Source organism: Myotis yumanensis, unplaced genomic scaffold (assembly GCF_028538775.1).
Source record: "Myotis yumanensis isolate MYYU_CA2020_CCGP unplaced genomic scaffold, mMyoYum1.0.hap1 SCAF_2, whole genome shotgun sequence".
Classification (NCBI taxonomy): Eukaryota; Metazoa; Chordata; class Mammalia; order Chiroptera; family Vespertilionidae; genus Myotis; species Myotis yumanensis.
Window position 1 is genome coordinate 2,131,233 of NW_027223753.1, and position 20,247 is coordinate 2,151,479.

A 20,247-nucleotide genomic window follows, 5' to 3' on the forward strand; every position below is an offset into this window, starting at 1 on the left:
CGCGGCTGTCTTCCTCTCGGGGTGAGGACTCCCTGAGCAGCGGGCCAAGCAGGTGCTGCCCGCGGGGCCGGGCCCTGAAGATGTCTGTGCCCCGGAAGCCCAAGACGTTCAAGCTGCGGGCCTTGCACAGCCCGCAGAAGTTTGGGATAGCGGGGAGGAGCTGCCAGGAGGTGCTGCGGAAGGGGTGCCTCCACTTCCAGGTGCGCGGGACGGGGGGGCGGGAGCCTCCACTTCCAGGTGCGCGGGGCGGGGGGCGGGAGCCTCCACTTCCAGGTGCGCGGGGCGGGGGGCGGGAGCCTCCACTTCCAGGTGCGCGGGGCGGGGGGCGGGAGCCTGCACTTCCAGGTGCGCGGGGCGGGGGGCGGGAGCCTCCACTTCCAGGTGCGCGGGGCGGGGGGCGGGAGCCTCCACTTCCAGGTGCGCGGGGCGGGGGGCGGGAGCCTGCACTTCCAGGTGCGCGGGGCGGGGGGCGGGAGCCTCCACTTCCAGGTGCGCGGGGCGGGCGAGGATGGCCCCGCGAGCTTGCCCGGAGGCTCTGGGTGGGATGGGACTGTTTGGCCGGTCATCTGTCACCATCAGCACCGGCGGACCCCGTGTGACATATGACCCGGGAGGCGGGGACCCCAAATAGGACCTCGGTCGACCCCCGGGGGCGGCACCGTCTGGGTTCCCACGTGAACTGCCTCGGGGTCCACGACAAAACCCTGCGATTCTGTGCTGCCGCCTCAACTTCAGGGCAGGAGCCAGGTGGCAGAGCCTGGAAGGGCGCGGGGGTACTGCAGAGTGGGTGGAGTTGGAGTCCGCAGATTTCTGGGGGTCCTCAGACTCCCCCCGTGGGCGCAGAGGTGCCGCGTCTGGCACCCAGCGTTAGCGAAGCCTCTGCCCTGCTCAGGTACTGACCTGCTTGGGAGAGATTTGGGAGAATCAGAGGTGCAGCGTCCAGGGTGTGTGTGGGGGCGGGGGGGGGGGGGGGGGGGGAGAGGGGGTGGGCCCAGGGAAAAGCCATTTCCTGCCATTGGTCCCTTGAGGCCCTGAAGAGGAACTTCCTCCTCCAGCTCCTCGGGGTGCAGAGTGCAGGCCTGTGGAGGGATGGGGGCATCTTCCCTCCCTTGACTGTGAGGGTCCTGACCTCTGGCTTGAGATTCAGGACCGTTTCCTGTGCACACCTGCCAGTTCGCTGCGAGCTAGGACGCAGCCACTTGGCCTCCCTGGGACTCAGGTTCCCCTCGTGTAGGATGAAGGGTTGGGCTGCGAGGCCCCTCAGGCCCCGCAGCACGGATGTGGCTCATCGGCTGTTGCTCTTGTTCTCACTGACGCTGTTTCCATGGCTGGGCCTAGACCAGCGCTGGGGTGTACACGTGCGGTGGGGGTGACACAGGAGTTGCCCTAAAAATTCACAAAATGGTCCAGTGTGGAGCCACAGAGCGCCCACCTCCGCCAGGGAACGGCCCTGGGTGCAGGTCATTCTGGACGGAGGCCGGCGTCATTTTCAGCGAGACGTCCTCCTAACCAATCGGTTCCCCGGGAAACCAGGCCCACGCCAGGCCCGTGGTCCTGGCCCGTCGGGCCATGTGCCCTCACGGGTGGGGGTGCGTTTGCTGGCTCCGGGGCAGCAGTCACGTGTCGTGTGGGGACGGGTTTGGCTTGTAAGTGCTCTGAGCAGCAGCTGGAAAGGTCCGTGTTGTGCCTCCCGCAGAGCGGGGACCACTCTGTCTTAGAACGACCTGCAGGAGGTGCCTGGTTCCGACAGGCTGATTCTCTAGAGCAGGGGTCCTCAAACTATGGCCCGCGGACCACATGCAAATACAAATATTGTATTTGTTCCCGTTTTGTTTTTTTCCTTCAAAATAAGATATGTGCAGTGTGCATAGGAATTTGTTCATAGTTTTTTTTTAAACGATAGTCCGGCCCTCCAACGGTCTGAGGGACAGTGAACTGGCCCCCCGTTTAAAAAGTTTGAGGACCCCTGCTCTGCTTGCCTCTGGTGTGCGCCCGCTGGCGTGCAGGCAGCGTGTTGAGCGTGATTCTTGTTCCTCGTGAGGCTGCTATGGGGAGCCCTCTTGCTGCTGTGTGGAGGTGGGCCTGCCTGAGGCCCTAAGCGAGCGTCCCGCCCTCTCCTCTCCTCTCCGCTCCGCCCAGGTGCCCGTGCCCGGCTCCCGCCTGTGCCTCTGGGAGGATGGCAGGGAGCTGACTGCAGATGACTTCTGGAGCGTCCCCGACAACGCGGAGCTTGTGCTGCTCACCCAGGGCCAGGCCTGGCAGGGCTGTGAGTGGCGGGGCCTGGGAGCGTGGCGGGGAGCGTGGCGGGGAGCGTGCCGGGAGGCTGGCGGGCCCTGCGCGCTGAGGGAAAGGGAGGGTCTGGTGCGCATTCCTCCAAGCAGGATGTTCGAATAGTCCGTCCACGGGTGACAAGATGCGCGATCATTAGCCATCGGGGACGTGCAGACCGAACCCAGGGTGAGACTGCACCTCACCTGCTAGCGGACAGGGACTGGGGAGGAGGGGGAGGAAGTGGCCCTCACGCTCTGCCCGTGGGACGTCAAACGGTGCAGCCACGTGGGCCAGTCTGGTGGTTCCTGGAACCGTAGATGCTCCCCAGGTGACCTGGCAGTGCTCCCCTAGGTGCGTACCCAAGAACAGTGAAAGCATCGGCCACACAGAGGGTTATGCCAGGGGTTCCCACCGTGGGTCATACGCTCACAGGGGGTCCCAGAATGAGTTATTAACAGTGAATTTTTTGCATTTCTTAATGTTCTAGGCACCTCATAGATAGTATATAAACATATGTGTGACATACAAATTTCAGTTCTCTAGTATATGTTCTGAAACTTTATTTGCTACTTTTTCATATTGCTTCATATTATTATTTTTTAAACAAATTCTGAGTGATTTCTTCCTCAGGACTTCAACTGTCTTTTCGTTCTTTTATTTTTCTCTTTCATGGATGCCATGTTCTTTGGAAGCTTGTTTAGACCAAGTTCATGGCCTTTTAGGCTTCCTCCACGTGACTAGGGGTTAACTTAAAAAAAAAAAATTTTATTGATTTTTTTACAGAGAGGAAGGGAGAGGGATAGAGAGTTAGAAACATCGATGAGAAACATCGATCAGCTGCCTCCTGCACACCCCCCACTGGGGATGTGCCCGCAACCGAGGTACATGCCCTTGACCGGCATCGAACCTGGGACCCTTTGGTCTGCAGGCCGACGCTCTATCCACTGAGCCAAACCAGTCAAGGCAGGGGTTCACTTTTTGAATAATAAGAATCCTATGTCATGGGGGTGGGGGGGGGCATCAGGATGTTAGAGATGCTCAGATGGGGCGTGGCCAGAGGAAGGCTGGGAACCACTGGGTTATACCCAGATGTGCACAGCTGCTTTATGCCTAATGGCCAGAAGGTGGAAACACCTCCGTGTTCATTGGTTCAAACTGGGATGTTATTCTACCGTGAAAAGAATGAAGTCCTGACTCCAAAACATCACGTGGGAGGCGGTCAGCGCTGTGTTGGCCCAAGGCGGTGCCCAAGGACTGATGGCTCTTCTGTTTGTCCCCCTCCTGGTGGCAGACGTGAGTGACATCAGTCGCTTCCTCAGCGTGTTCCACAGGCCGCACGTGGGGGTCATCCAGGCCGCCCGGCAGCTGCTGTCCGACGAGCAGGCGCCGCTGCGGCAGAAGCTGCTGGCCGATCTGCTGCACACGGTCAGCGAGAACATCGCGGCCGAGACGAGGGCTGAGGACCCGCCCTGGTTCGAAGGTGCCTGGGAGTTGGGGCCTGGGGAGCTGGGCGTGGGAGGGTTCCCCAGAGCCGGACACCCTGGGAGAGGCCGGATTCTATTTCAGTTCCCAAAATAGGGGCTTCCCAAACTAGGGGCTCCCCAAACTAGGGGCTTGCAGCCTCCCTGATCATGGTGGGCTGGCCCCAGGCAGCCCAGGACGGTGGTGAAGTACATATGACATACAGCTCCCCATCCTAGCCATTGGTAAGGGCGCAGCTCGGCCATTACATGCATTCCCATTGCTGTGCAGCCCTCCCCATCATCCGCTCCAGAACTGTCCATCTTCCCACACTGCACCTCTGTCCCCACAACCGCCACCCGCTCCCCCCGCCCCTGCCACCCACCCTTCCTTCCTGTCTCTGTGGACCTGACTCCTCCAGGGACCTCACCGAGGTGGTCAGACTACTTGCCTCTGCGACTGGCTGCTTTCCTGAGCCCCCCATTTACGAGGTCCCTCCTGGCCGTAGTGGGTGAAACCTATTCCACTGTGTGGGGACCACGTGTTCTTGATCCGTTCACCCGCCCATGGACGGACACCTGGGTGGCTTTGGACTAGCCTGTTGAGCAACCTTGAGATGCTAGCATCTTGAGAAGGTGGCACCAGGCAGGAGCCCTGGCCCAGGGTGGCAGCTGAGATCCCCTCCTGGACAAAGACTCCCCAGACACGCCCGGCAGGACATTTCTCAGACGAAGCCCTGACCCCCACCTCCCGGCCCCCCTCCTGCCCAGGACGGCATGGACTGCAGGGTCCCCTACCTTCCTCTTCCCCACCCCTCCCCCCACCCCCCCCCAGGACGGCATGGATGCAGGCCCTTGCCTGGCTCCCCCTGCAGGTCTGGAGTCCCGGTTTAGGAACAAGTGCGCCTACCTGAGGTTCAGCTGTGCGAGCAGGATCCGGACCTACCTGAGAGAGGTGGGCCCTGCACAGAGAGGGTGGGGGGACGTGGGGCTCTGCTGTGGGAGGTGAGGCCGCTCGGCTCGGGCTTCCTGGAGCTCCTGGGACAGCACTGGACCCCCAGCCCCGCAGTGCCTGGTGCTGCCTTTGCCTGGGGCAGCTCAGGAAGGGGCACTGGTGCTGGGCACAGCCGGGAGCACCCCTGGGGCCAGTCTCCACCTGCGCTTGAGCGGGCGGTGTGGCAGGCAGGCGGGCGGGCACGCAGCACGATGGTAGCTCCTCGTCGGCCCTCTTCCCCTCAGCCTCCTCCTGGGCTGCAGCGGCCAGTGCGGAGCCCAGGGGGGTGGGCAGGGGGTCCGGAGCCCGAGTTTGTGTCCGCTGCCTGTGATGTAGCCCCGTCTGCGGAGACTTCCCGGGTTGGACAGCAAGGGCCCGTCTGAACCCCGAGGGCCGTGGGCTGACATGGGCGCTCGCTGCGGGCTTTGGCATCGCACCAGCCCCCGCCCCGTCCTTGCCGCCTCCAGGTGAGCTCGCACGCGTCCGTGGTGGGCGCGCAGGCTCGGGAGGAGTACGCGCGGGCCGTGGCCGCCATGGCCCAGAAGCTCAGGGCGGCGCAGTACAACGGCAGCTACTTCGACAGGGGCGCCAAGGCCGGCGGCCGGCTCTGCACGCCCGAAGGCTGGTTCTCCTGCCAGGTGAGTGGGTGCCCTTTCCCCGGGGTCCCCAGGCCAGTGCTGAGCTGCCCTCCCACGGAGGTGGGCCCTGGGCCTCCGGCCAGCAGGCCTTGGACCCCGAGCTGCTGAAAGGCTGCTGGGCCCACCCAGGGCGCCTGCTCCAGTCGTACGGGCCTGAGAACCTGCTGGTCGGGGCTCCCCGCTGATGGGGCGAATCACAGCTCGCCAGCATCTGGGAGCACACCGTTCCTTTTTGGGGGGGGGGTTGGAACGAGGAGGGACATCAGGTGCCTCTGGGAAGCAAGCATTTTGTCCCCCTGGGCAGCTTCCTCGGTGACAGCGCAGGGACGTCAGGGTCTGTGCCACTGTGACGTCTCGGGCATTGGGTAAGCCTGAGTTCCGGGCCGGGGGCATCGGCCAGAGCCGGCACTCTGAGCTGCGCAGGCAGACCCCGCAGGAGCCTCCCCATCACCCGAGGGATCCCCGGGCACTGCTTCCCCAGGTGCCGCCCCTCGGAGGACAGCGGGGACTCCGTCCCACCACCGTCCTGGCCTTCACCTCTGTGGGGTGTCAGGTGTGGTCCGGCCTCAAGTGCCAATGACAGAGCTGGGTGGGGACTGAGGTGGCGCCTCCTGACCCCAGCGCGGTGCTCACCTTGCTCTCTCTCTCGGCGCAGGGTCCTTTCGACATGGCCGACTGTGCGTCCAGACACTCTATCAACCCCTACGGCAGCCGGGAGAGCCGGGTCCTCTTCAGCACCTGGAACCTGGACCACATGTGAGTCCACGGGTTGGGGGCTTCCCAGTGTTTAAACAGATAGGCACCACCAGGGACACAGGTAAAGTTGCCATCATCAGGCCTTGCCAGGCAGCTGACCCGCAGCTGTGGCCATGCTCAGTGCGGCTCAGGGTCCAGTCTGTGAAGCGACGTCCCCGAGTGCTCGACCCGGGACAGCACCGAGCCTCCCACCCTGGTGCTGCTCCTGGGAGGCGGCCCAGTGTGGTTCCCTCTGAAATCGTCATTTCCCAGTTACCTTCTCCTGTGAGCGGCCAAGCGCTGTTCCGTGTGAGCTGCCTGAGCCCGCGGTGTCGGAGCCTGTGCTGGAACAGGCCGTGCCTCGGGGGCGCCAGCAGGCCTGACCGCCCTCCCCTCCCTTGCAGAATAGAGAAGAAGCGCACGGTGATCCCCGCGCTGGCGGAGGCGGTCGGCGCGCAGGCCGGGAGGCAGGTGGACTGGGAGTACTTCTACAGCCTGCTCTTCACCTGCCAGAACCTCAAGTTGGTGCACATCGCCTGCCACAAGAAGACCACCCACAGGCTCAGCTGCGACCCGCGCAGGATCTACAGGCCCCAGGCCAAGCCGAGGAGGCGGGCTGCGCGCAAGCGCCCGTGACTCGGGCCGCGTCCTGGTGCCGTGCGGGGTTTTAACTGGTGCTATTTTTCTGCCACTGCAATAGCTTCTGAAAAACACGTTTACAGAATCTCCCTAGATCTCTGGCCTCAGCACGTTTCGGCATGTTTCCTGCGCCTGAGAGCTGCGGACACCGGGGCCTGGGGCCTGGTCGGCGGGTCAGGGACCGGAGTCCTCTGACTTGACCCAATCTGCTTGCTTGTGTGGCACAGTTGCCACGGGAACGGCGTCATGGCCAAAGCCGCCACCCTTGCCCGAGGGACAGCTCTGCCGGGTCTCCACTCCCCAGACCGAAGCTCCATCCTCTGGACTCTTCCAAATGCTGGGATCGTGACCCTTTCCGGGTGAACTGCTCACACCCCACAAGGAGCACAAGGGTGCTCGCTGCTGTGCCATTGCGGCCGGAAGCGGGCCTCCCACGCCTGTCAGAGGGGCGTGGCGATCGTGGCCCCGCGCTCAGCCATGAGATCGCTGGCTTCTAGGCCAAGCGGTCAGGTGTTGATTTCACGGTTCAACCTAACACGCGTAACGAGGCCACGCTGTGCAGCAGCGCAGGTGTTTGTGACTGGACACGGGAGCTGCCTGTTAAATGCACCGGCAAGTGGCCTAACGCTAAGGCCACGAGTGTGTCACACACGTGCTAGTGTGAGGCAGCTCGTCTGTGCACAGCAGTGATCCTGGGGACGGTGGGTGCGACGGTTACAAGGACTAATGTTCTAAACCGTGTTTTATAAGAGTCGGCCCTCGTGTCCACCGGCTTCGTGTCGCAGTTGGAATCCTCGGATGCGGAGGGCCGACTGCATGCACTGCTCTTCCTCGTTTTACATCAGGGCCTGCGCATCCTCAGGTTTTTGGTGTTGGGGTGGGGGTTCTGGAACCAGCCTCCCGCGGGTACCGAGGAACGCTTGTACTTGAAGTTTTAAAAATGAGCATTTATTTCAGAATTTTTAAAATTTAGTTTTTTACCTTTTGTAACATTGAATTTTCACATTTGTTGTAGAACCAGGAAAAGCAGTAAAGGTTTTTCACAAATAGACGTGTCAGAAACGTTTGCACTCCCTGACAATGATGGAAATGAGGATAAAAAGTGGGGTCAGTGACTTTTAAAAACCTGACCCAAATCGTCCCATTCTCCTACTGGAATATGGGAGCGCCGCGGACTGAACCAGGCCTGCGGGGGACGAGCAATCTCATCTCGCAGAGCTCACCTGTCTGTCAGGCAGTGCGGCAGGGCCGTGTCCCCTCTGACTGTGCGTGGAGGGAAGGTCGGGGGCTGCCAAGGTCCTTGCTCTATGCGGGTGGGTTTTGGGGGTGGCGGTTCCATTTCCAGCCACAGAAGTGGGGGTTTCCTGCGTGTCGGTGTGGGCAGCCTTCTTGGCGGCGGGCGGTCTTAGAAGAGGTGTTCGGATGCTCTCCTGCGACATAGCATGGGTGACCCTGCCGCCCACCCGGCTGTGGACACAGGGCTGTGTCCCTACCGCAGCAGGCTCCGTGTGTGACTGTGTGTCACTTTGCAGGCCAGTCTTAGAGCCTTTCCTTCCACTGGCAAGAATGCGTCACAAGACACTCCTTGTGGCCAGGTGCCTAGGAGGTGTCATCTTGGGGGGGGGGGGGGGCAGCTGTGCCTGGTAACAGCTCCACCACGGAGGCCAGCTCAGAGAGCGCAGAGAAACACGCTACTGGTTTAGGTAAAAGGTTAGACGCCAACAGCTCAGGAAGAGGTGCACAGGGCCAGGTAGGCGGGACCCGGTGTGGAGCTTCCGGCCCAGGCTCACCAGGCTCACAAGGCTCTCCGCGTGTTCACCCACCAGCAGGAAGGTCTCCGAGAGAAGACCAGCGAGCTGTGCGGTCCTCCGGTTTCAGTGTGGCTTCATCACAGTCCAGACCGGCACGTTCTGTCCTTGGCCATTGGTGACAGATTCAACCTCCAGGCTCTTCTCTCCCCAGAGGCCCCACCCTTACGGCCCAAAGCCACCTGGTTACCATGACGACATCAACCAGTGAGGAAACTCCAGGGGTTGCAGAGCTGTGAGCAGGAGCCCAGGATGAAGATCTTATAAACCACAGGATGGCAGCGCCCACCACAGGTGAGGAAGGTGCTGCTCACCCACCTCATCCCCCCCGCCACCCCCGAGCCCTCAGGCCGCAGCGGCCGGTTAGAGGGTTGGCTGGGTGAAGAGGCTGACCTGGACTCCGGGGCCAGGCAGGGCAGGACCTGCTTTGTCCCAAACACTTTAGAAAGGAGCACAGCTTCAGGGACACAGACTTCTTTAAAATATTTTCAAAATATATTTTATTTTTTGCATATAACTCCTGCAAAAAGTCCATGGTCAACCTCAGCCTCACACAGAGACCGGGGTTCTCGAAACCGCCCGAATCAGCCCGAGGAGGGTCAGCCCTTGAGGGGGAGGGGCTGGCACATCACAGCTAACACTTACGGAGCGTTTCCTTTGCAAACCTCTCTCCTTCACCCCGGCCCGCGGCCGCCTCAAACCATCCTCACGTCTGTACAGACGGAGACCAGGCGCCTTGTGCAAGCAGCAGCAGCTTCCTCCTGCCAGGACGCCCGGCTCCCAGCGGAGCCCCCAGGAAGTCTGCTTAAGGACACATCCTCCAGAGGATGAACTTCCTAAGTCCCATAACCTTAACCTGTCCACTGTTACCGCACTCAATACGCAAGGCAGTCACCGTGTGTACTTTATTCCTACATTTCTGCGTCCTCCTCGTCGTCGTCATCTTTGGCTCTGAAATGCATCTTCCGGAACTCCCGTCTGCTCACGGAAGGACAAGACGAAGACGCCGGTGGGAGGTCCTGGGGGGAGAGAACACGCCCTCGTCAGTCACCCACCCTCTGCCTCAGCGCCTGCGTGGGCCACAGCGCAGCCCCCCCTGCAGACAGTGGGACCACTCGGCCCATAGGGAGGAAAGGCGGGAAACGAGCCCAGGGCACATGGCCCACCCCACCCCCGGCGCAGGCCCTGCGGGGACGCCGCCCAGCAGCCATGCTCCCCGTGGAGGGGCCAGGGTGGCGTGCCCAGTGAGGAGCTGCCATCATCTGGGCTGAAAGATGACGGTGCACCTGCTACTGCACTGAGGCAGTCCTCACATGCAGCCCCCGGAGCCCCCCGGAGGGGAGACGGCGCCCCACTCACCTGCATGAGCTCCACGTTCCCGAAGAACCGGCTCACGGGCATGGGCTGGTTGCTGTCGTCATCCAGGAAGGCGCTGCCGTCCATCTGCAGCACGGAGCCGGCCCCCGCGGCGGAGCTGCTGTCGGACTCCCCGCCGGGGAGGGCGCGGGCCAGGCCGTCCGCAGTCCTGGCCGAGCACGCGTCACTCACCACTCGGCCGTGACCGAAGGGAAGGCCTGCGGTCCCCTGTGGAGCGGGGATGCCGGCTGCCTCTCCCAGGGGGGACGGGCCGTCTCCCTCCAGCGCCAGGGGCTCATGTCCACCAGGGCTGCCCGGCGGCGCTCGGGGCGGGGCCGCACTCTCGCTCTTAGGGACCAGTTTCTGTGATTCTGACTTCACAAGCTGACCTCGGTCACACTTGAACTTCTTGGAAGTTCGCCTGTCCGTGGCTTTGTGTGAGGAAGTCTGTTGAGGAAGAAAAATGCCGGGAAAGCAGGCCCGTCTAGGATTATGAAGCGGACGGCAAACAGAACAGTCCCACCCCGAGGCCCCCTGCCTCACACCTCAACCGGGACGAGCTGAAGCCCCGCTTCCACGGCTGGGCCGGGGCCAGGTCACTGCTGCCACCCAAGGGACAGCGGGAAGAACCCAGACCCCAACCCGCCCCGCACGCCGTGTGCTCCAGGCTGCCCACTGCCGAGGCAAGTTCAGAAGCCCGTCCTGACGGACTACAGACTTGCAGCCAGAGAATCCAGTTTCCGTTCGTTTCTGCTGGAGTGTGAGCAGCTGAGGGCAGGGACGGGGAGGTGCTCTGCAGCTCATACGTGGCTCCAGCCTGGCTTCCACGAGCCGCACGGGCACCGAGTCCCAGCCGGTGCCGCCGCACTGCACGGAATGCGGACACGCTGGCTCCTCTCCCCAGCCCATGCTGCCTTTCTCTCGAAGCCTTAGGGGTGGACAGGAGGGCGCTATGCCACCATCACTCAAAAGGCTGCATTGAGCCCTGGCCGGCGTGTTCAGTGGTTAGAGCCTCGGCCTGTGCACCGGAGTCGCCAGTTCGATTCCTGGTCAAGAGCAAGTACCTGGGTTGCAGGTCCGACCCGCCCCCCCCCCCTCCCCACTGGGGTGTGTGCAGGAGGCAACAGGCCAATGTGTCTTACATCAGTGTTTCTGTTTCTCTCCCCTCCCCTCCACTCTCTCTGAAATCAATGGGAAAAAATCCTTGCTCCTTGGTGAGGATTAAAAAAAAAAAAAAAGGCCGCATCAAAGGCGACAGGACCTGAGCCAGGCCTGCTGACGGCCAGACACTCCCTGGAACCAACGTCCTGCTCCAGTCCCCAATCAGCACACCGCAGAACGCACGCTGTGTAGACTCGGACACCTGAGCCCTGGCCCCCGTGTCTCCCTGGTGGAGGCTCACCTGACATGCTGTCCTGCCAGACGGGGCGGTCCTGCCTTCCTGGGCAGAGGTCAATTTGGCTGAGCAACTCCGGGCTCTCAGACGCTCTGAAGACCGCACTGCCCCTGTGAGCTGGACGGAGGCAAGGCTGTCAGAGGCTGTGCCCTGAAATGTGGGCGCGGAGGGGCTTCCTAACTAGGGAGGACACTGGACACGGTCCCCCACTTTCCATTGTGTGGAAGGACACTGGACAGGGTCCCCCACTTTCCATGGTTATGGAAGGACACTGGACACGGTCCCCCACTTTCCATGGTTGTGGAAGGACACTGGACACGGTCCCCCACTTTCCATGGTTGTGGAAGGACACTGGACAGGGTCCCCCACTTTCCATGGTTATGGAAGGACACTGGACACGGTCCCCCACTTTCCGTCGTGTGGAAGGACACTGGACACGGTCCCCCACTTTCCATGGTTATGGAAGGACACTGGACACGGTCCCCCACTTTCCATGGTTGTGGAAGGACACTGGACACGGTCCCCCACTTTCCATGGTTGTGGAAGGACACGGGACACGGTCCCCCACTTTCCGTCGTGTGGAAGGACACTGGTGGCCTGAGTGTGGGAATCCAAACAATTCTGGGTTTAAGATGCAAGACCCCCTCTCCCACTGTCTTGGGAACTTGGTGACTTGCCCTATCACACGGCTCTAGGAGCCTCCGTTCATAAGGTCACTGTTCTGAAACTGAAGCAGCAGCACACAGCCTCCCTCAGAAGCTTCTCCAGCTTCCATGTGTGCCAGGTTCTGGGTGAAAGGCCACATGAACAAGCCCCCCAACCCCGGACCCTGAGCCCCTCAACAGTAAGAAACTGGTTGCCTCCTATTTACTCTGGAAGCTAAAGACGCCTTCTAATAACAAGGAAGAAGTTAAAATGAAAGCGTGAAAGAATGGTACTTAGGAGTGGGTTTAGGCCCTGGTACAGGGAGTCCTGTGCGCGCTGCCCTCAGCCGCCCTGACGTCACACCACTGCACACCGGCCCCTCGAGCAGCTCGCCTTGGACAGCGCTGCTCACCGGGCGGCTGGCTTCCCCGGAGGTGCGGCAGCTTTTCCTGTGAATCCCCTTTCCTGGCCCAGACGCTCAGGAACTGATGGGAGCGAGTAATAAAGAGAAGGAGCAACCCAGGGACACTGGGTGACAGGCTTGAGGCTGTCCTCACACGCCCTGGGGCTGGGAACCCACAGGGGCAGAGGAAAGGCCACAGAGAGGGAAAGAGATCAAAAAGGAAGAAGGTCCTTTAGAAACTCACAGTAGCATCTCATCCATCCCACCCAGGCTCCTGAGGGCTCATGGCTGCTGCCACGCCCCTCCCCGAGCCCAGCTCACCTGGCTGCTGCCACGCCCCTCCCCGAGCCCAGCTCACCTGGCTGCTGCCACGCCCCTCCCCGAGCCCAGCTCACCTGGCTGCAGCCACGCCCCTCCCCGAGCCCAGCTCACCTGGCTGCTGCCACGCCCCTCCCCGAGCCCAGCTCACCTGGCTGCTGCCACGCCCCTCCCCGAGCCCAGCTCACCTGGCTGCTGCCACGCCCCTCCCTGAGCCCCAGCTCACCTGGCTGCAGCCACGCCCCTCCCCGAGCCCAGCTCACCTGGCTGCTGCCACGCCCCTCCCTGAGCCCCAGCTCACCTGGCTGCAGCCACGCCCCTCCCCGAGCCCAGCTCACCTGGCTGCTGCCACGCCCCTCCCTGAGCCCCAGCTCACCTGGCTGCTGCCACGCCCCTCCCCGAGCCCAGCTCACCTGGCTGCTGCCACGCCCCTCCCCGAGCCCAGCTCACCTGGCTGCAGCCACGCCCCTCCCCGAGCCCAGCTCACCTGGCTGCTGCCACGCCCCTCCCCGAACCCAGCTCACCTGGCTGCTGCCACGCCCCTCCCTGAGCCCTCAGCTCCTGGAGCAGGGGCCTCACACTGAGGCCTGTCCCTGTCCTGGCTAAGTGGAGCCCTGGCTCAGACGTGGCCTGGGGGACAGGCAGCATCCAAGCAGAGCTCTTCACCTCTTCCCAGAGGAGCTGCCTTCAGTGCCGCACAGTGGGCAGCCCGGCCTCAGGGCTCCCAGGGCAGTGGCAGCCGGGGTCCTGGAGCAGCTCCTCGCAGGGGGGACCCCTGGGACCCGAACAAAATCAGGCACTTGCTTAGGAGCTATTCCCTCAGAGAAGCCAGAATGTGACTGGATTAGTTTGTGGAGCAATTTATGCCCCAGGTCACAGCTGAAAACAACTGAGCAATCAGCCGGCTTACCAGCTGGGTGGGGTCAGAGAGGAAGGCAGTCCTAGAAGCAGTCATCTGGGGTGACTGTGGGTGACCCAGTGCTGCTCTGGGGGAGGGGAACAGACTCTAACAGCACAACCCACCACGTCACTCTACTAACAGCGCACCGACACTAGCAAGCTGGGAGGTCAGCACCCAGGATAGCGGCAATATGGCATCTAAAATATCCAGTTTCAACAAAAAGGTATGGCATGCAAGGAAACAAGAAAGCAGATCCAGGCCCTGGAATAAAAGCAGACAGCACCGCCTGTGAGAGGCCCAGATCTTGCATTTACCAGAAAAGATTTAAAGTAGCTGTTATAAACATGTGAAAAAGAGATGAGAGAGACCGTGAGTTAAAAAGTAAAGGAAGATCTGATGATAATGTTGCATCAAATACAAAACATCAATAAAAAGAGAGAAATTATAAAAATGAACCACATGGAAGTCCTGTAGTTGAAAAGCATGACTAAAATGAAACATTCACCAGAGGGCTCAACAGTGGGATGAACTGGCAGAATAAGAATCAGCAAACCTAACGACAGACTGATAGACGTGCGGCCCTGAGAGAAAAACGAATGAGGATCTTAGAGAAACGCCGGGCACACAACATACATGTCATGGGAGTCCCACCAGGACAGAGGAGCAGGAGGCGAGCCAGAGGAAGGATGGCGGGAAACTCCCCCAAAGACTGAAGATGGCCACCTGCACACCAGGCGTCTCCAAGAACCCAGTTCTGAGAAGGACAGATGTAAAGAGCCACAGACATCACTGTGAGAAAGCCAAGAGCCAAAGACAAGGAGACATCCTGACGCAGCCAGAGGACAATGACCGGGCTTACGAGGGCACCAGCTGCTGATTCACCAGCAGAGACCCGGAGGCCACAGCACAGCGGGTACATTCAAACGCACTCAAAGTTCCCAGAGAAAAAACATTGCCAGCCAAGATCCCACAATCCAGCAAAGCTCTTCTTCAAAAACGAAGGCAAAATAGACGCTGTCGGATAAACAAGCACCGAGAGGACTTGCCGCCAGCACACCCACCTTACAGGAAACACTGAACTCTTCAGGGGGAAAGGAAGCGATCCTGGATGGCAATCCAAATCAAGGGAAAAGAAAGCCCCTGTGAGTGCACCTGTGTCCTAAGTGAACAGCAGTCCTTCTCTTACCCGACTTAAAAAGCAATCACACAATAACATGCACACAATATATGCAGAAACGTGCTATCCTACCTAATAAAGAGGGAATATGCAAATTGACCGTCACACCACAACAAAGATGGCTGCGCCCACAGCAGAGGTGGGGATTCCGTAAGGAGCCTTAGTGAGCAATCAGCAGGGATCTGAGGCTGCACCCCCCCACCTGGTGGGGCTTGACAGGGGACCTCAGGCCATGGCCCCTGCCCCAGCACCAGGCTGGAGGACCTCAGGCCACGTCCCCTGCCTGGCGGAGCTTGATGGGGGACCTCAGGCCGTGGCCCCTGCCTGGCAGGGCTTGACAGGGGTGGGGCTGGCTGGGTCTGGATCTAGCCCAATGGGGGTGGGGCCGGCCAGGTCCGCGTCTCTCGCAATTTCAAGGAGTATGTGGCTGGGTGGGGACTTGACTCTGGTTCCCGTGGTGTGCCCCAGACTCTGACAGGAGGAAGATTTTCATATACAGTTTACTAAATTTCTTTAATCTCTGACACTTCTATTCTAGAGAAAGGGCAAATAGCAATCCTATATAATAAAGAGGTAATATGCAAAGTAACCATCACACCTCACAAGATGGCTGCCTACGACCAGGCTGGCAGGGGTGTTAGTGAGGGACGACCAGGCTGGCAGAGGGGAGCAGTTGGGGGCAACCAGGCCTGCCGGGGGGGCAGTAAGAGGCAACCAGGCCTGTGGGGAGGGGGCAGTTAGGGGCGACTGGGCTGGTGTGGGGGGCAGTTGGGAGTGACCAGGGCGATGGGGGGGGCCAGTTAGGAGCAACCAGGCCGGCAGAGGGGGGCAGTTGGGGGCGACTAGGCCTGCAGGGGGTGCAATAAGGGGTGACCAGGCTGGTGGAGTTGGGGGGTACTTAGGAGTGACCAGGCCGGCAGGGAGGGGGCAGTCAGGGGTGACCAGGCAGGCAGGCAGGCAGGCAGGTGAGCAATTAGGAGCCAGCGGTCCAGGATTGTGAGAGGGATCCCGGACTGGAGAGGGTGCAGGCTGGGCTGAGGGGACACCCCCCCCCCCCGACCCGTGTACAAATTTCGTGCACTAGGCCTCTAGTATTAACATATTTCCTCTAATTAATTCCCTTTTAATGTGCATGAATTTTGTGCACCGGGTCACTAGTTTGCAATAGCAGGGTAAAGGAGGTGAGTGGGAGAAGGCTGTACTGGGCTAAGAAATGGCTACAAATGGAAAAGCAGGCATGACATCGCACTACTGCGCTTGAAACAAGAAATGTAATATTCATGACAGCACACCATGAAAGCGGGTAGAGAACCAGAGCTACCCAGGCCTAGCATTTCTGCACGTGCGGAATGAAGCCGGTACAGATCTGAAGAGGATTCTGCTGCTACGAAGGACACATTAAACCTACAGGGCCACCGGAAAAGAAACTTTTAAACCAGGGGAAAAATCATTACTGTTATATTAAAAAACATCCACTTTGCCCGGCTGGTGCGGCTCCGTGGTTGAGTGTCAATCTACGAACCAGGAAGTCACGCTTCCATTCCTGTCAGGGCACGTGGGGGTTTGCGGGCTCCATCCCCAGTGGGGGCGGGGTGTGCAGGAGGCAGCTGATCTATGATTCTCTCTCATCGTTGATGTTTCTCTCTCCCTTCCTCTCTCTGAAATCAATAAAAACATTTTTTTAAAATTTTAATAAAAAGCATTCACTTTAACCCATTGAAATGAGGAGCAGAACAAAACAGAGACCACATAACGGGAGCAAAAGGAACACGGCATAGGTGTGTGCACCCAACTATACCAGTAACGTTACATGTGAGCTGCTACACAACGTAATCAGGAGCAGACAGGTCAGCCTGGGGCCCACCACCGCTGCCCGCAAGACCCAACCACACGCCGCCTGCAGGGGGACCTCAGGCTTGAAGCCGCTCGGGGTAAAAGGAGTTGGGATCCGCTCCTGAGCAAACCGGTTGAGGCAAAGCTGGAGAGCCCAGGTGCAGCGCCCCCTCCGCCGGAGGCCTCCCCCCCGAGACGGGTCCCCCGGGGTCAGGGGTGACTTGTGTCCCAGCCCCTTGCCTCAGTTCACACACTGCGCCCGTCACCAAGTGCCAGGAACCGGGCATCTTCAATCCTCACCCCTCTCCGGGTGGATTCCACGTCACCCCACTTTGCACAGGGGATAACTGGGGCCAAGCCGAAGGTCACCCAGGCTTGACTCGTGGCAACAGAAAAACACGAACCCCTGGCATGGCAGCACCGGAAACGCCCAGGGTCCAGACCAGTTCCGGAGAGCCCTCTTCCCCATTCAGGGATATAGCCTGCAAGACCCCTTCCCGGAGGCGTGGTCTTAGAAGGCGTGGCCTGCGAATCCCCCTCCGGGAGGCGTGGCCTGCGAGCCCCTGCCCGGGGGCGTGGTCTGAGAGGAGGCGTGGCCTGCGAGCCCCTTCCTTCCTCACGTCTGAGAGGAGGCGTGGCCTGCGAGCCCCTGCCCGGGGGCGTGGTCTGAGAGGAGGCGTGGCCTGAGAGCCTCCCCGCCGGGGAGCGTGGCCTGAGCGCTCACAGAGGACCAGGCCCAAGCAGAGGTTCCCCCCTGAGCCCGAGACCTCCCTCCTCAGCTCCCAGGCCACCGGCGGCCGGCGCCCTCGCCTCGGTCCCCGCCGCACCGACCCAGCTCCCGCCCGGCCGCGGCCCCTCACCTTCCGGCTCCTCATGAGTGTGAGAGGCGCTCCGCACCGCCAAGCCCCTGGCTCCTGCCTAACGCTTCCTAGCGCCGCGGCAGCCTCCAGCCCTCGGCCCGCGCGGCGGCGTCTGACGTCACCAGAGGGCTGGCCAATCACAGCCCGGGGCCCTCCGGCACGTGACCCAACAAAATTGGCGCCTCCCGGAGCGGGCCGGTGGCGGCCGTGATTGTGACGGCACTTCCGTCGCTGCTCTGCGCCGCCATCTAAGAGGGGCGCGGCCATGCTGGTGAGGGCGCCTCCCTGCGGCCCCGGGCCACGTGCCGGGAGGAGCGCGGGGGGTGGCCGCGGGGGCCTCGGGCCCGCTTCCCGCGAGCTGTGCCGCAGCCCGTCCGGCCGAGGCCGCTTCCCGTCGGTGGGGCGGCGGCCCAGAGGTCCCGCACCTCCCGCGGGTGGAACGTGGCGGGGGGCTCCGCGCCCTGGGCCGGGCTGCACCCCGCGCTGCAGGCAGGCGAGGTGCTGGGGGCCGTGCGGGGTGTCGGTGGGGCCCGGCCCAGGACCCGCGTGGTTGCCAGAGTGAACCCAGCCGCCGGCGCCCGTTGCTTAGCCTTTGGGGGAAGGACTGCAGCGGCCCCTCCGCCACTGGCCCCCACCCCGCCCGGTGTCCACCTAACAGCCTCCCCTCCCGCGGGCCTGCGAGCCGGGAGGTCACGCTTAGGTTCCGGGGCTGCGGGCTCCATCCTCAGTAGGGGGCGTGCAGGAGGCAGCCTATCGGTTCTCACTGATGCTTCTACCTCTCTCCCCTCCTCTCTGAAATCGATAAGAATATATTAAAAAACAAAAGGCCTTTCAAAGCCAAGGAGGACCAGCATTTATATGCGACCGAAGAATGGCATTTGGGAAACGCGGACTCGGTGTGCGGCGCCGTGACAGGCGGGGCGTTTGTGCGAATGGGAAGGGGGCCATCGCATCTATGGGGGCAGGCGTTTCCACAGGTGCAGGTCAGCTGACACGGCGATGCTAATGGCGTGTTTAAAATAAATACAATTTCGTTGGTTTCAGAGAGGGAGAGAGAGAAACGTCCATGATGAGAGAGAGTCATGGCCCGGCTGCCTCCTGCACGCCCCACACGGGATGGAGCCCAGGACCCCGGGCCTGTGCCCTGACGTGGGATCGAACCCTGACCTCCTGGTTCACAGGGCGACCGCTCAACCACGGAGCCAGGCTGGCGGGGTGACGCTGGTTATAGACACGGTTTTAACTCTCAGCCCTGTAGCCATCAGCCCCTTGGTCATAATGTCTGTATTGTCGCCCTCTTTGCACGCAGTTCTCTGGGACACGAGCTTAAGCCCCGTCCAGAGGTTATTTCGCTCCATTTTAACATCCCAGGGGCTTGAGGCACAAGACGTGCAAGGCAGTTTTTCCATTTTAAAAGAGGCTCCGATTGTATTATGTTTTACAGGAGGGGACTTAACCCCTTCACCCCCCATCCCTCTCCTCACCCCTCCTGTCCCTCAGGGACACCAAGCCAAGCCGCCCCCTTTCCACAGCCCCTGGTGATTGCTGCTCCTGTCAGCCCAGGGTCAGCGTTTGACACTTTACAAAGGTGCCATCCAGCCTTGCCCTCAAACACCCCAGGCCCCCAGCTCCAGCTCCTGGGCTCAGGGACGTGCCTCCAAAAAGGACACGTTGGGCTCCAGGGCCCGTCCAGGCTGACGGACCCTGCCCCCCTGCCCTGAGCGCAGAACCAGCCCGTCCAGGCTGCAGGACCCCCCTGCCCTGACTGAGCGCAGAAGGCTGGCTGCTGCTCCGGGAACCAGCCGTGCTCTGCCAACAGCAGAGCCTGGGCTGCCCTTCCTTCTGTTTTCTCTTCCAGGTGAGAACATTGAAATCAGGCAGTTTTGTCAGAAGCATCAGCTTTTCCAGTTAAAGCTGTAAAGCTGCTGGAGGGCCCCTCTGCGCATTGATTCCCTGGGAGGCAGGCGAGGCGAGGCGCGACTCACATCCTCCCCTGGAAGCTTGAATGTTCGCTGCTCGCGGGGCATGACTCCCTCAGAGCCCGCTACCGCCGAGGCCTCTTCAGGGCAGAGTAAGTGAGGGCACCTGAGGACCTGCCAGCTCTTCCCCCTGCAGAGAACCTGCAATTAGACGGCGCGTGGGTCACTCTTGGCAGTGAGTGAGGGCACATGCAGTCTTTGTGTGTACACATGCATGCACACGCGTGTGCGTGCACACACAGAGGCATGCCACGTGTATACACCTCCCCCCGCATGCACATGCACACACACATGTGCATGCACACAGGCAAGCATGGACACACAGCCACCTCCCTGGCAGTTGCACCCTCTCCCTCCCCAGGCCTTGCTTCTCCGTGCTGTTTCCCACGGCAGACCGGAGGGAGAAGGCGGCTGTGGCCTGGCAGGCAGCCCATCGGACAAGAAGCCAGTTGACTGCTGGCTGTTAAGAAACAAACAAAGCAAAACCGTGTTAAACGCCACCCGCCCGTTCGCACTGGACCTGCCTTCAGGACCGGCTGGCGCAGTGGCTCCACAGTAGTAGCTCCTTCAGAGCTCAGTCCCCATAACCAGCGCGGGCTGCCAGCAGGCAGCTGTGTTCGCCGTTGTTTATGGCAGTGTCTGCAGACAGAAGCCCAGCTCTGCCTCTGTGCCTGGCGGGGCCCCCCGGAGCTCAGCCCCCTGCGGGGCTCCTGACTGCCCACAGGGACCCGCCCCCCTTCCCATCCCAGGTACCTGAGTGTATTTCCAGCTGCTCAGGCCTGACACTCAAATTTGTACTCCTCTCTCTCTCCCCATCTCTCCCTCTCCCCCCCG

At 61.2% G+C, this 20,247-nt stretch overlaps 2 protein-coding genes across 3 annotated transcripts; one reads left to right on the forward strand and one right to left on the reverse strand.

The window, feature by feature from the left end:
* Positions 1 to 32: 32 nt before the first annotated feature.
* Positions 33 to 7,838, forward strand: DFFB (DNA fragmentation factor subunit beta). 2 transcript variants are annotated; one of them, XM_070403950.1, is made up of 8 exons: positions 33 to 200; positions 2,140 to 2,300; positions 2,759 to 2,772; positions 3,524 to 3,751; positions 4,607 to 4,686; positions 5,193 to 5,363; positions 6,019 to 6,119; positions 6,503 to 7,838. In XM_070403950.1, exons 1-8 carry the CDS (start codon positions 81 to 83, stop codon positions 6,732 to 6,734), a joined length of 1,107 nt encoding a protein of 368 aa, XP_070260051.1. In that variant the 5' UTR covers positions 33 to 80; the 3' UTR covers positions 6,735 to 7,838. The 2 variants fall into 2 exon arrangements, with proteins under 2 accessions (XP_070260051.1, XP_070260050.1); XM_070403949.1 differs by lacking the exon at positions 2,759 to 2,772 and having other exon boundaries at positions 2,140 to 2,266; positions 3,563 to 3,751.
* A 1,018-nt stretch (positions 7,839 to 8,856) lies between these two features.
* Positions 8,857 to 17,541, reverse strand: CUNH1orf174 (chromosome unknown C1orf174 homolog). The gene is made up of 4 exons (XM_070403951.1): positions 17,435 to 17,541; positions 11,304 to 11,414; positions 9,905 to 10,348; positions 8,857 to 9,564 (listed from the first exon to the last, which is right to left on the reverse strand). Exons 1-4 carry the CDS (start codon positions 17,447 to 17,449, stop codon positions 9,457 to 9,459), a joined length of 678 nt encoding a protein of 225 aa, XP_070260052.1. The 5' UTR covers positions 17,450 to 17,541; the 3' UTR covers positions 8,857 to 9,456.
* Between the last annotated feature and the right edge of the window lie 2,706 nt (positions 17,542 to 20,247).